The sequence below is a fragment of the Protopterus annectens genome, chromosome 2.part2 (assembly GCF_019279795.1).
Source record: "Protopterus annectens isolate FY-2018-M chromosome 2.part2, PAN1.0, whole genome shotgun sequence".
NCBI lineage: Eukaryota > Metazoa > Chordata > Ceratodontiformes > Protopteridae > Protopterus > Protopterus annectens.
In genome coordinates, this window is record NC_056730.1 from 890,176,262 (window position 1) to 890,190,564 (window position 14,303).

Sequence of the window (14,303 nt, forward strand, 5' to 3'; positions counted from 1 at the left end):
CAAGGCGTGCAATATTTGTCTTGCAGACAGCAGGGTTTTTGTGGCCATTAGTTTGAAGTAAGTTGTCAAATTAATTTGTTTCTCTGGCGTGAGGAAAGCCATCTGGGAAGTTGTATTCAAGCTTGCTCCTAGGAATATAATTTGTTGACAGGGTACCAAATGTGATTTTGTTTCGTTTATGGTGTACCCCAGACAAGTTAGTACCTTTTGTATAAATGCCAGATGATTCAAAAGTATGTCCTGGCTTTCTGCCTGAATTAGACAATCGTCCAGGTATAGGTATATTTGAATATTTCTTTGCCTGCAAAATGCAATGACTGGAGCTAGGCCCTTTGTGAATACCCAGGGTGCAGTAGATAAGCCAAAGGGCAGTGCAGAGAACTGATAGTGCATGTAGCTTGTTTTGAAATGTAGGTCTCTTCTGCAAGATTCCCTGATTGGGATGTGCAGGTAGGCTTCCTTTAAATCCAGTGTTGCCAACCAGGCATCTTTGCCTAGCTTAGGAAGTAACTGGTAAACAGTTAGCATCTTGAATTTTGGAATCACCAAAAAGGTGTTTAATATAGAAAGGTCCAGGATAGGATGCCATGAGTTGTCTTTTCTGGGTACCAGGAAAAGTACTGAGCAGAAACCTTGTCCCTTTTCCTCTTCTGGTACAGTTTGAATAGCCTTTATGCTTAAGAGAGAGAGAGAGAGTACTTGCTTTTGAGCCTCTGCCCACTGATTTGGGGGGAGATCTGGCCAACCATTTGGGGTTGGTAACGTGTGGAAGTGAAATCTGTATCCTTGGGAAACTATATTTAAAACCCATTTGTTCTGGGTAATGAGTTCCCAGTTTTTTGCCTGCAGAGCAATCTTTCCCCCTAAAGGAGCAGTCAGTTGAGAAGTGCTTGGAAATTTTAAAGTAAAGTCATTGAGACAGTTTACCATAGGGTGGAGTCTTACTACTCCCTGATTTTGAAGTGGGAGCCCCCCCCCCCCCACTGTTTAATCCTGTGCATACCCTGGGACTGAAGCCTGGGTGTTCTACTGGTTCTTGGTTTGGATTGAGAAGGCCTGAAGAGGCAGGAAAAGACCAGTTCTTAAAGGGCCAATGCCTACTAAATCTTGGAGGTTGTACTTGCAGGAAATCTTTAACAGTTTGCATAGATTTAGCTTTTTCCTCCATCTTTTTAAGAACTTCTTCTGCTTTGTTGCCAAACAGGTGGTCCTGATTTAAGGGCGCATCCAGCAATTTAGCTTTAACTTGATCTGGCAAAGATTGCTCCTTAAGCCAAGCATGCCATACAGACCCAGTGACAGCAGCCCTGCAAGATGCCTCTAGTGAATCAAAACCACATTGCAAAGTATGCTTTCCAACCTGTTCAGCAGAATGCATTAAATCCTGTAAATCCTTATTTTCAGCACAGTCAGGAATCAACACCATTTTCTGTTTAAGCAATCCACTGATATGCTGCTGATACTTTAACATATGAAACTGGCAGTTTAAGGCCCTAATGGCCAAAGCTGCAGAAGTGTATACTTTCTTACGACATCTACCCTGCGCCCTGGAGTCTCTATCAGAGGGGGTAGGATTGTTGGCAGTAGTAAACTTGATGCCTTTGGGTCCCTGTGAAATGGTCTCAGGATCCACAGTAGGATTTTTAAAAAGGAACTTGTGAGAGTCAGGAACCCTGTAACATCTATCAGGTTTTCTGGGAGCAGGAGGTAAAGAGTCAGGGGCCAAGCTAGATTCAGAAAATGCATCAACAATGTCTGGTACAGGAGGGATAGCTAAAGGCCTGTGCTAGGGCAGACGTAAGAAATCCCTAAGCTTTTTAGAATCAGAGTAATTGTGGCTTTCCCAGCGAAAGTGCTCCCTAAGAGCATGCAGGGTTTCACCAAAAGAGAAATCGTCTGGGGGGGAAGCAGAGGGAAGAGTCCTCCGCATCAGAATCCTCATAGGTAGATAAGGGTAAATCCAGGTCTTCAGAGGAAACAGAAATTTCAGAATCCTGGTCAGAAGTATCACAAGCAAATTCAGTCTTGGGTCTCTTAGAGGGGGAAGGTTGGCTTCCCCTGATTAAAGTAATAAGGTCTTCAGCCATTCTTATCTGTTTTTTAGGCATAGAGGCCTGACCATGCAGTCTGGGCGTCGGTTTTCTAGGCATAGTTCGAGTTTTAGGCCTTGAAGAAGAAGATGGTGTTGGCTTAATATGCAAGTCAGTAGGGCCTGAATACACCCTCAGAAGCCGGTACATGCACAGCGGCTCTGGACCCATCCAAGGTAGAGACATCCACAGGGTCCACAGCTGAAGCATCTCGCAGCATACCGGACTCCGAGTGGGTCTCAGTAGAGGCCTGTGAATCTGAAGTAGCGGGTATCAGGGGCTGCGAAAGCACCTCACTGAGTACAAGCAAACTGGTGACTGGCTTAGGAGAAGCGTTGTCGGCAGCTTTGGACCTAGGCGGCCTCTGTCTTTTGCATTTTTTTCATTATGTCTGTAGTCGGGTGGCTTACCGAAGACACACCTGGATAACTGAACAGAGTACCAAAATATTTAGAAGCGTAAATATACAGACGACTAGTTTGTTGCTTAAATAAGGCACAAAACCGACAGCGAGGTACGTCGTGGTCAGGGCCTAGGCAAGGAATACAGTACGAATGAAAATCTTTGTGAGGTATTTGCTTTCCACATGAAATACAATTATTGACTTTTACTGACATCGGTTTAGAGCAAGAAAAAGCTTCCCCAATGGGGTACTTAGCTTTAGTTGAAGACTTCGGTTCTGAAACTTGAAATGAAAATCTCAGGAGTCTGCCAACCGGCACTTGCGAACTGCTTCTGCTTTGGGCAGTGCACGGCAAGAAAGACTGATGTAATGGCGTCTGCTGCATGCTTTACACCCCGGACTACCTGACGTCACGGAAGATAAGACAGCAACTGTCGCAGGACCCAAGACTCTGATAATCAGGCCGACTGAGGGCTACTGCAAGCAGATAACCCAAATGTGATGACTGCAACAGTGAAACACGAAGAACATCAAGATAAATCTGGTTAATGTTAACCATCTAGGATATCAAACGTATTGAGCTTATACGGGCAAAGAAAAGCTGCTTATGTCTAACCAGTTTTAGAAATACTGCCTGTATTAGGGAGGGCACACTGCAGGTACATGTGTAGTTAACAGGTATGCAGTCTAGGAGACCACTGAGGAGCCTAGTTCTATTTCCCAACAGCCCCAGAACAATGTCTGTGACTTACTCAAGGTCCCAAAGTAGGTAAAGGAAGGCAGAAAGAAGCAAACCCTATACCATATGAAGCATATTGTTAACTGCACATAGCTTTAATCTTCTGCATTAACTGACAGATGAGTGGCCCACTTCTTTACCCAGAGTTGAATTTAGGCTGCCTGGGTGAAAGCCAAGAATCTTTCCCACTGGACTACATGGGAAACCCAATATCTTGTGGTATGCTCTTAGATGTTTCAGGAATCAATTTGCAACATACTGCTGCAGGAGTTCCTGCTGAAATTATGAAGACTGAAATGGTCATCCTCAGAACTGTGCCACTAGATGAGTAAAATGGCATAATATACCAAGTTCAAGCCTGCAGCAGGACAGAGTATTCCCTTTACTCTGAAATACAGCAATCTTTAAGTAAAGTAGCAGGGATGAGGGAGGTGCAGGGGGTGAACTTCCACCTGTAAACTATAGTGAGTTTTAATATTCACTGTGATTCTGTAACATTAAAGCTTTCTTTTTCAAAGGTGTGGGACTGACAAGTACAGGCCTTGTAATTTCTGTAGGGAGCACAAATGTACTCTACTGATTTCAGCTTTTTTGCCATCCATGTAACTGATCAGTTTAGTCACAAAGCTGGCACAGTTCCAGTACCGTAGCAATGCTTTTTTGTAATGCTGAAATATCTTGCATAATACAACTCTAACATGCACTCACTCTGTATCTTAAAGATCTACTGAAGTAAGTCACAATTTCCTTACAGGGCACTGGTTAAAGAAAAAAAATGCATCACTTACAACTGAATGTGTGTTTCATCCCCTCAAATACAGAATCATGAACAAGTCCCATCACATACTGAATCCAAAATTCAAATTTCAAAATGTAGTGTTCAAACCTACTGATAGCTTTGTTTTAACAGACTGGACCCCCACTCCCAGGAAGGCCTGACTAACAGAGTGACTGACTTACTGACTGACCTGCTGGCCGATAGCTTTATTCTGGATGCTTTTCGTCTCTGCATTTTTCGACAGTCAGTCCCTCCCCTAATTGGTCTTCAGCTCACTCTTTCCCTCATACTTGGTATCCCCCCAGTACAAAGGTCAAAATGGTCGGAAGAAGTTGCTAATCCAGGTAGCCATGAAGGTAATTTGTGCTCTTGTTGGCATCCTGGCAATGATGGGATTCTAGTTATTCTGTAACCCTGCCCCTAGTGGCAAACATTAGCACCTGCATCACTGTGGGCTTCCTATACCCTTCCTTTGCACATGTGCTGCCATCCACATGCTAATGAAAATGTCTGTCCCCAGCTTGGGTGGCTGAACACACACATACTCTTGGTCACTTTTAGCACCTTGAAAAACTCTGCTTGCATGGTCATGATCAGCGGACTGAACCCCCAACTCCACCAAAATGGGCAGGTCAGTGTTGGCCACTCATTCCTATCCTCCTCTTCCAAGTCCCTAGCCACTATTTAAACTTTGGCCCTCTCAATCATAGAGTATAATGCCTTAATGCTCTTCACCAGGGCAGTGGACTTATCCTAGAACACATTCCGGTAATGGCCTGGGCCAAAAATATCACAGTAAATCACAACAGCTTAACTTGTAAACAAACACAAAACTCAGGAAAAGAATTAAGTACAAGAGTATACCTAAAACAGTGATGCATATGCACAAGTAAAACAAAGTGAAGAGATTAAAAACTTAAGATAACCACACTAAGCAATTATTTGCCAACAGAAGTGCAAACTGACAATTCTTTTTGTACAAGACCATAAATTTCCCAAGAAAAACAGTGCATTAGACTTTACTGAATGCACGTTACCTTGATCATGTAATAGAATGGGAACCAGGACAGAAAAATATCAGCAAAGAATTCTGCAACGCTGAAAAGGCCATACACCACCCAGTAGATAAGCCACTTTGTGTCATCATCTTTGTCTGTGCTCTCAATAGCCTTGATTCTAGAAAAAAAAAAAAGTCATAAGCAAAACACGTTTAGCAAATGGCTTCCCACTGCTTTTCAGTAACACAGCATACTTTTGCCTACTTAAGATTACAATGACTCATGTAATGATCCTGAAATACTGCCAAGAAACTGCGTCATGGTTTCACTTATAATACCTTCTTTCAGATATAGCTAGCAACTGATTTTTTTTTCAGTCTTTACTCCATTTTACACAGAAGTTAAATAGAACACTCCTAGTCACACCAAGTAAAACTCAGAAAAATGATTCAGACTACAGTACAACTCTAATTTCAGTTTAGCTCAAGGATCCATTTTCTTCCATTTCACATACTTTACACTTTTCTTTTTATTGTTTTTTTCCCTGTTGCCTACTAACCATTAGCTCTCCCACCTTGGACAGGCAATACACAGGAATTCATCAGGGGGTTAATGGTTAGGTCTCTAACGCAAACTCCTAGTGGCTGGTATCAACACCTACTTCATTACAGGGGCTTTCCATACCCTATTTTTACATAGGTTTATACTAGGCTAATGAACACCAGGGTCTTTATAAGCCTAGCCGTGCAATGCATCCCAGTTTTGTCAGAGTATCTTGGACGCCTATATGGTGGAATATGTTGGTAAGGAAGTAGCTAAGGGTTATGCAGGGGATATGGGAGGTGGCGATTAATTTACTTACTGTCTACCTCTGTCCATCCGTGGCCAGACCATGGGTAAATTTGTGATTTCCTATCCAATGATCAAGGTTTTGTTTGAATAGGGTCAGGGATGAACATACTTCAGATGAATGGGGTGCTCAGTCCATAGTGTGGGGATCCTTTGAGACACATATCTGTCTCTCCAGTGCGGTCTATTTATGTCGCAGGCAAAGTTCAAATACTTGGATCTAGTGTTCCTTGTGCTGTTTGTTTTGCAGATGTGCAAGAGATCAACCAGAGCCGGATCTGAGGATACTTTATATGACAGACATAGATCACTTTTCAATGAACTGTGAGGGCCTTATGGAGATCTATGCAGGACAGTGTACACATGCACTAGCTTCTTCAGGTGAGAACTTTTGAGAGCATTCCAACTGTTTCAAGTGCCTGGTTAGGTACATGATAAAGGGGGCACTGTACTCTATGACGGGTCTGATAATGGCTGAAAAGAGTGGTACTACAACTTCCTTGGACCTAGATGCCGAACATTTGCTTATGAGTTGGGCTGCATAGAATGATTTTTCCCCTGTACTGGCTCTAGAATGATTTTTCTCCTGTGCTTGCTCCTACACACAAGCCTGCAAGGACTACTGTCACTGGCTTCTATCACCATGCCCATGTCCCCTGGTCCTACAGCAACTGTCATATAAGCCTCGACATGCACAAGAGCAATCTGGTCAACCAACTGAGACACAGTTTCCTCCTTTCAGGATAACCAAGTCGGTGTAAGCTGCTCATTCTGTAACTGTTCTTCAAATATCTGAGCCACAAGTAGTACTTGGGTCGTCTGGCTCACAGAACTTCATTTGGTACGCTGCACAGCTAATGGACTTTGTACACCTCTTTAGTTGCTCTTCTGGTGTAGAAATAAGCCATTCATTTGTACTGTCACCAACCCAAGTGTGGGAATGTGCTACTGTCAATCATAGGACTGATGTGGCAAGAAATAAAAGTTATGTACTCACCATAACATAGGATCTGTGTTGTCCATTTTCATTCTTCCTCAACTGATGGGTCTTGGATCTGACCTCGAATCTGGCTCAGCCTCTGCACTATATTCACAGATCCAACTCTCGAGCTCCTCCCTCACCCATAATGCCCACCAACCTAACAGACCTCAGATAGAGTTTGCTGCCCCCATAAACAATAGTTTATTCTATTTGAAATACATAGAAAAGAAACAGCAGAGATAAAACTGAAGCTCAAACAAGGAATGAAGAGTTTCCAAGAAAAATTCCTAAGGTGTTGTACAGGAAGAAAGGGAAGGGGGGTTAGGAGGGTGGGGAATTGAGAAAAAATGAAAATGGACAACACAGATCCATCGTTCTGTTGAGTACATAACTTTTGTAACTGATGTTGTCATTTTTATTTGTTCCTCAACTGATGGGACAGAGTCCTCAACTAAATGAACTTTGAGTGGTCCTCATGGAAGGATATTTCGGAGTACAGAGCCAAAGGCAGCTCTGTTCCTAGAAATCAAATCCAGCTTGTAACGAACAATAAAGTTTGAGCACTGGACCAAGTGGCAGCTGCAGAGATGTCATTTATCGAAGTTTTTGACCAAAAGGTTGAAGAGGTTGCCGCAGAACTCGTTGAATGTGCTCTTGGTGGCTTAAGCAAAGACACACCTCCCTGTTTATACACAAAGGATAAGCAACCATTAACCAATTGGCTAAAGTCACTTTGGAAACTGCCGTGCCTAAGCTGTTACTGGAAAAGGAGACAAACAATTGGTCAGATTTTCTGAAATCTTTAGTTTGATGAAGATAAATTCGAAGTAGTGTGTGTACATCTAAAGAAATGCAGCATATATTCACTCTTATTGGAAAACTTTGGGAAGAAAAATGGGAGGTTGATGACCTGATTAATGTTAGACTCAGAAGCGACCTTAGGTAAAAATGATGGATTAGTACATAAAGACACCCTGTCCTTATGAAAGACCAGATATTAAGGCTTGGGAGAAAGTTCAGATACCCGTCTAGCTGATCTAATGGTAACTAAGAAAATGGTCTTACAGGACAAAAATCAAATGAGGTTTGATTTCATGGACAGTTCTAAAGGACTTTGAGTCAAACTCTGAAGTTAAACAGGGAGGTCCCAAGGAGGAACAGGATCTTTGACTGCAAGCATAAGTAAAAAATGTGCCTTTCTGAAAAGTTTTATACAATTTAGAAAAACCCAAAGAAGCATAGTTTTCATCAGAATGAAAATTAGATACAGCAGCCAAATGGACTTTGATTGAAAAACTAGCCCCTCTTAGAAGACGGGTGCTAAAATCTAGGACCACAGAAGTAAAATCTAGGACCACAGAAGGAGTACAAATCTCTTTGTAGGGCCCAAATCGAAAATCTGTTCTATTTACTTCTGTAAACCCTTCTAGTGGAAGCCTTCTGAGAGGACAAAAGGATATGTTGAACCAGGGAATAGAGCCTGGGCTATCGAGCCATCATCGGAATTGGAGAAACCATGCAGTCTGCTTGAGACCGGATATGTCTGGATGAACTACCTCCATAGGGTGAGACAGGAGATCTGGACTGGGGTCCAGTATCCACGGTGGATATAAACGATGAGGCCACAGAAAGGGAAAACAAATTTGACGAGGCCAAAAGGGTGCAATGAGGATTACTGAGCTCTTTAACTGGTAGGCTTTCTGCAAAAACTTGGGAAGTAGAGGTAATGGGGGATAAGCATAAAGGAAACTGGGGAGCCAGCTGTGGACTAGAGTACATGTCAGTGACTGCCTCGGAGGAGGGGTCAGGGCAAATAACCTGTTGCATTTGTTGTTGGGGGGGGGGGGCAAAAAGATCACTACATGGCTGGCCCCACTGTTGAAAAATTCTTTCCTGCATTTTGACACTGAGAGACCACTCAGGAAGCATTAGATTGGACCTGCTTACTCTGTCTGTAAGCATGCTGGATTTCCCCAGTATATGCATTACAATGAGAAAACATCTGGAAGAGACCACCCACTGCCACACACTCACTGCCATGTGTAAAAGAGAATAGAACCTGGTTCCCTCATGTTTGCTGAAGTACTAGACCAATGACAGATTGTCTGAATCTTGGAATACTTGTAAAGCTAAAAGGACAGGTCTCATCTCCAGGATGTTGATATGCAAGTTGGTCTCTTGAGGGGATCACTTGCCTTGGACTGTCCTTCCCAAGAAATGCCCCCACTCCCACCACAGATGGAAGACGTCGGTGGTCACTGCAGCCACTGGGAGAGGAAAGGACTGGGAAATGAAAGGATGACCCTGGGAAATTTCATTCAAACAGATCCACCACAACAGATGCTCCTTGCAAATATGTGTGATCCTGACTGGGGTGCATAAGGGCAGTTGAAGAAAAGACCACTGAACTGACAGCGTCCACTGTAGAATTTGCATATGACATCTGGCTAATGGAACTAGAGTTATTGGTGCTACCATCTATCCTAAGGCCTGTAAAACCAGTCATGCTGATGGGGACAAGTGTGAGATCACTTCTTTCACCTGCGGTCTGAGGTTTGGACTTTTGTTGAAGGTAGAGTCACAATCTGATTGACTGTGTTTCGATGAGAACCTATGAATTCCAGGTTCTATGTAGGAATGAGATGTGATTTGTTGCAGTTGACTGTGATGCATAAATGGTGACACAACTGGAGCAAATAGTCCCTTTCTTGTAGAAGCAGATGCCTGGTCCGAGCCAGTCGTCTACATACAGAAACACCTGGAATCCTAGCAGTCTTAGACAAGCTGCTACCACTGCCATGCATTTGGTTAACACCCTGGGAGCTGTGGTAAGACCAAAGGGCAGTGCTCTGAATTGGTAGCAACCGTCTCCCAGCCAGAAGCACAAATATCTTCTGGAGTGCCTGTTCATTTTGATATGCTAGATTTTCAGAGCACATCCAACTGTCCTTACTTAACAGTGGTAGAATGTACTGAACTGTGACCATCCAGAATTTTGGGCACCTTACATATCGATTTAGCTTGCTGAGATCCAGAATGCGTCTCAAAGTCCCATTTTCTTTGGTACTAAAAAGAACCTTGAATAAATTCCAGATCCAGATCTTATCTGGTCTGGAGGGACTTTTTGGATCACTCTTTCTAGCAACTTTCTTATTTCTAGAGCTTCCATGACCCTCTGATTGGGTGGAACAGTGGAGACAGTCCTCAGTTTTATTCGGGGAATACCAGAAAATGTTGTGCAATAGCCTCTAGATATGATCCTCTGCACTCAAGAATCTATTTGTGATGGACGCCCAGGCTTCTAGGTGCATAGGTAAATACCCCCCCCCCAACTGCCTGAAGAGAAAAACAGTCAGGCAACCCTTTAAGAGAGCTGGTAGGGTTTATCAAGAAGGAATCCCTGAAACCCTAGTTTTGTGGGGCACCTCTGCACCGATGGTGGCATCTTCCATTAGAGTCCCCCCTCTGCCTTTGGGGGAACCATCTCCTTGTAAGTCTTGAAAAGGACCTTGGGATATACAAAACCACATTTTTCTACCTTCTCAATGATTCCAAGTAAAGGGTCTTTGAGGGATAAAGAAACGGATCCTAATGGCAGACAAGGTCTCTCCCTTCTGCTCACTTTTGGAGAGTGTTTCTTTTACTTTTGGGATGAAAAGAGAAGATCCATCAAACAGGGCACAGATGCACGAAGATTTGAAGTCTCTGAAAAGTTGCACATCTGCATCCAATCATGTGTTCTAATGACTATGCCCAAACCCACCACCCTTGAGGTGCTCTCTGCAGCATGAGAAATCAATCTTATGGACAAATTAGATATGGACTGAAAGATGGACAGCTGTGAACAAAGCCTATTCTGATCCTGCAAGGACATGGACCCAAAAAGAGATTTGGGGAGCTCCTTTATCAAATCTCTCTGCAATCTGGTAAACTGTGCCAAGAAATTTAACAACCTAAGGGCAAAATTTGCTGAGGTATAGACGTGCTTCCCAAATCCATTCAAGGCCCTAGACTCCCTGTTAGGGGGATGGACAGATGCGCTCTACCCTGGGAGCTCTTTCTTGGTGGCTGCTGCTAAAATCATCTCATCTAATGAGACCCCTTTACTTCAGTGTGCCTTTTCTTTTTGGGTGGGGGCAGGTTCTAAAAGTTTACCACACCACTCAGGGATTGGCTCTACACTATTCAGTTCTTTCCACGAGTGGCATGAGATCAGATCTATTAGCTCATTAGCAAGAAGGGTCACCCAAGATATAGCTGAGTCAGACCAGACGGCCTCCAGAAACACCAACTCCTCCTGGGAAGACTATTCACCTTTTTGTTTTAAAATTACTGGTATTTCTCCAAAGGAAAAATCCTCAGGTGGAGATCTGGGGGACCCTGCCCCTTCATCAAAACCAGTGTCATTCATGAGAGATTCCTAATGGGAATCGAGGTGTCGCCTCTTACATGTCCTCTTCTTAGGGACCTCAACAGTGGGATGGTCTGATGAGGTATTGGAAGTAGCTGGGGAGTCCCTAAGGACTGTCTGGAGGCTCAATCATGTAGGTTGTCCTGACGGAACAGATGTGAGAGAATCAGTACTCAAACCCAATGGTGGAATACCAGCAGAATCCAAGGGGAACAAAGGTGTTCTCTCTTTAGGTAGACAAAAAGCCCTCAAACCAACATCAAAGGTGGACAAGTCTAGGAGAAACAGAAGTACACAGTGTTGGAGCCAAAGATCCCTGCTCAGACAAACTCTGAACTCCCTCAGAACTCCACTCCCTTGAAGGAGGAGTTGGACCCAAGCTGTTCAGTGATAATGCCCCTAGGGGCTGCGATGGCTTTGAAAACTTCGGAGTCAACTCCAACCTCTTGGAGTGGCACCAGCACTTCGTCTCAGAGAGTCCTACCACTCTAACAACATCACAGCCAGGTGACTCAAGGACACTGTTGAAGATCCAAATGTTTTCAGATCCAGTGGGGACATCCTTAGGGTTCTTGGATCCAAGGGCTTCAGAAATGAGGGTCAGATCAGAGAAGGAGATACAACTACTGGTTCAGAGGAGAGCAGACTCATGGTTCCGATAGCAGACGGAGCTGCGATCACCCCCATCTGGATCTGAGCCCTGAGCAACTTCCTCATCATCCTACCCACTTCTGCTTCAGACAAACTCCTGGAGGTCCTAAGGGAAGAGTGGGTTGATGGTGGCATAGAATGCCTTCTGGGTATCTCCTGAAGAAAAGGATAGTGAAGCCAAGGGAAGATTGGCTCTGGTGAAAACCACAGCAATCCAATCTGTCAGATCTTCGACTTCAATGAAGTCAGATCTGAAGGTGTCAGATCCTAGTTTTTGGAAATCTTGACAGGCGGCCTGGAGAATGGAGCTGATGTAGTACAGCAGTCCAGAGACATTTTCTTAAGAGTCTTTATCCTTGGGGGTAGAATCAATCTTCCCCTTTTCATACTTCTTAAAGGAGGGTTGTGCCTCAGTCGCCAAAAAGGAAGAGGAAGATGAAAGACCTTTAAGGACCAGCTTATTTTTCCTGTCACTAAGGTCCCTAGAATTAAAGCCAGCACAAAGAGCAGTCTGTGCCTAAATGGGTCACACTCAAGACAGTACATACATTTCCTGTGGGCATCGGAATTAGGAATCTTATGGCTACAGGAGATGCATTTTTTTAATCCAGTAGGTTTATCAGCCTTTAAGGAAGAAGAAAGGAATAAAGATTGTTGTTTTTTTATTTATTTTTTTTTTATTTTATTTGGAGAAAATTAAAAGGATAAACACCAACAATGGTAACTATAAATACCCTGTCAAGGGTAGAAAGAAAGAAATTAATAGAAAGGAACGATAAATTAACAGCGGTGGCACTTAAGGAGTACCCAACAGCAACAGGTAGGAAAAAAAGAGTATAGCCTGATGGACAGAACTCAAAAAACTTACAGGAACAAGGGAGGAGAGTGAAAAAAGATACAGGTATATAACTTAATATGAATAAAACAACTTGCAACTGTAGAATATTGAGAAGACCTTACTCTAAAGCTTGAGAGAAGGGGATCCATGTCCAAGCAATATGGCAGCAAATCAGATCTGAGGTACGTTAGGTTGGTGAGCTGTATGGGTAACGGAGGATCTTGAGAGCTGGAGCTGTGGATCTAGTGAAGTGGCCAAGCCAGATTAGAGGTCAGATCCGAGACCCATTGGTTGAGGAACAAATGAAAATTCCCTCAGATAGAGCAGTTACTGGCTTACTCGCTTCTCAGGCAGTGGAAAATTCGGCAGTGGTACTGACAGGCTACTAACAATTGAAGATTGGAGCTGCTGATGCCCAATAACAGCCAAAAGATAAGCATGATCTCAGGAGTGTATGGGGTGTGTATGTCCATCATTATTCAACAATTACAGTCAAAAACAACACAAAAATGACCATGTATGTCAGGTGTAAACAGCTAAACAGAGGTGCGCCTTTACCCTTCACCCAAGAACCTATTGCCACCATCACCATCACTGGTGATGCACAGAAATGGAAGACAATTCTGAAGAAGAGGATGAATAACAGTCTGTGAGGAAGGCAACCTTCTATATCCTTCACACTCTGAACAGAGTATCCTGATGACAAGAGGAGTATTAACATTATTCTGAATAAGAATCTAAGACACAAAAAATCCAGGAATATATATACAATAAGTAAAAGTAAGCAAACAAACCCCCCAAACATCTACCTCGTGTTACATGCAAGTAATAAAGTCTGAAAATATTGCAGTAATTTCTGCCTTCTTGGATGGCCTTCAACATTTGAACTGAAAGCTTTGGTTATTTTTCTAAGGCTCCAAAACTGGTCAACAAAATGCTGGCTGAAAGCAAAATGCTGTAGGACCGTACTTCATGCATGGCATGTCTTCACACTAGAACCACTAAACTCAATATCTACACAGCACAGCACAGTGCTCACCTTCTGTTAAAGCATAGACTGGATTGTGGCCTCTCAGTCTCAGAGAAACAAAAATGAGATGACAAGCAATCATCAGGGAGAGTGAAAAGGCAAATCTGGATGCTGAAAAATATTCAGTGTGATCTGCAGTTATGTTAAAACAACCACAACTTCTCCTGGGCACAAATGGGTAAACATATGAGAAACTGCTACGAACATCCAGGAAGATAACACAGTTCTTTCTGTAAGGTTCTCACCACAACAAAAGCTCTATGACAGACCGCCTTCTGGAGCAGTATTACAACAACCAGGCTTTAGGTCACTGGCAAGTGTCACTGCTCAACCAGTTACAGCTTCCCTGCGTGGACAGAACATCAGTCTCACATTACCGCTCCTGAACCACTACAAATCGGTATTACCCTGTGCCACCTTCAGCAACTGAAGTAAGAAACTTCAAACTTGACAGTTAATCTATGCGCAGTAATAGGCAACTGTGACAATATAAATGCAAAATAACTAAACACAATTTAGAGCATGTGGGCTATA

At 43.3% G+C, this 14,303-nt stretch overlaps 1 protein-coding gene across 1 annotated transcript in view; it reads right to left on the reverse strand.

Annotated features, from left to right (window-relative positions):
• Positions 1-14,303, reverse strand: part of REEP5 (receptor accessory protein 5) — a 515,414-nt gene that overhangs the window by 158,368 nt on the left and 342,743 nt on the right. The window contains exon 3 of the mRNA XM_044064207.1: positions 5,048-5,186. Coding sequence (XP_043920142.1) covers positions 5,048-5,186 — 139 coding nt within the window. The remainder of the gene's footprint in view (positions 1-5,047; positions 5,187-14,303) is intronic.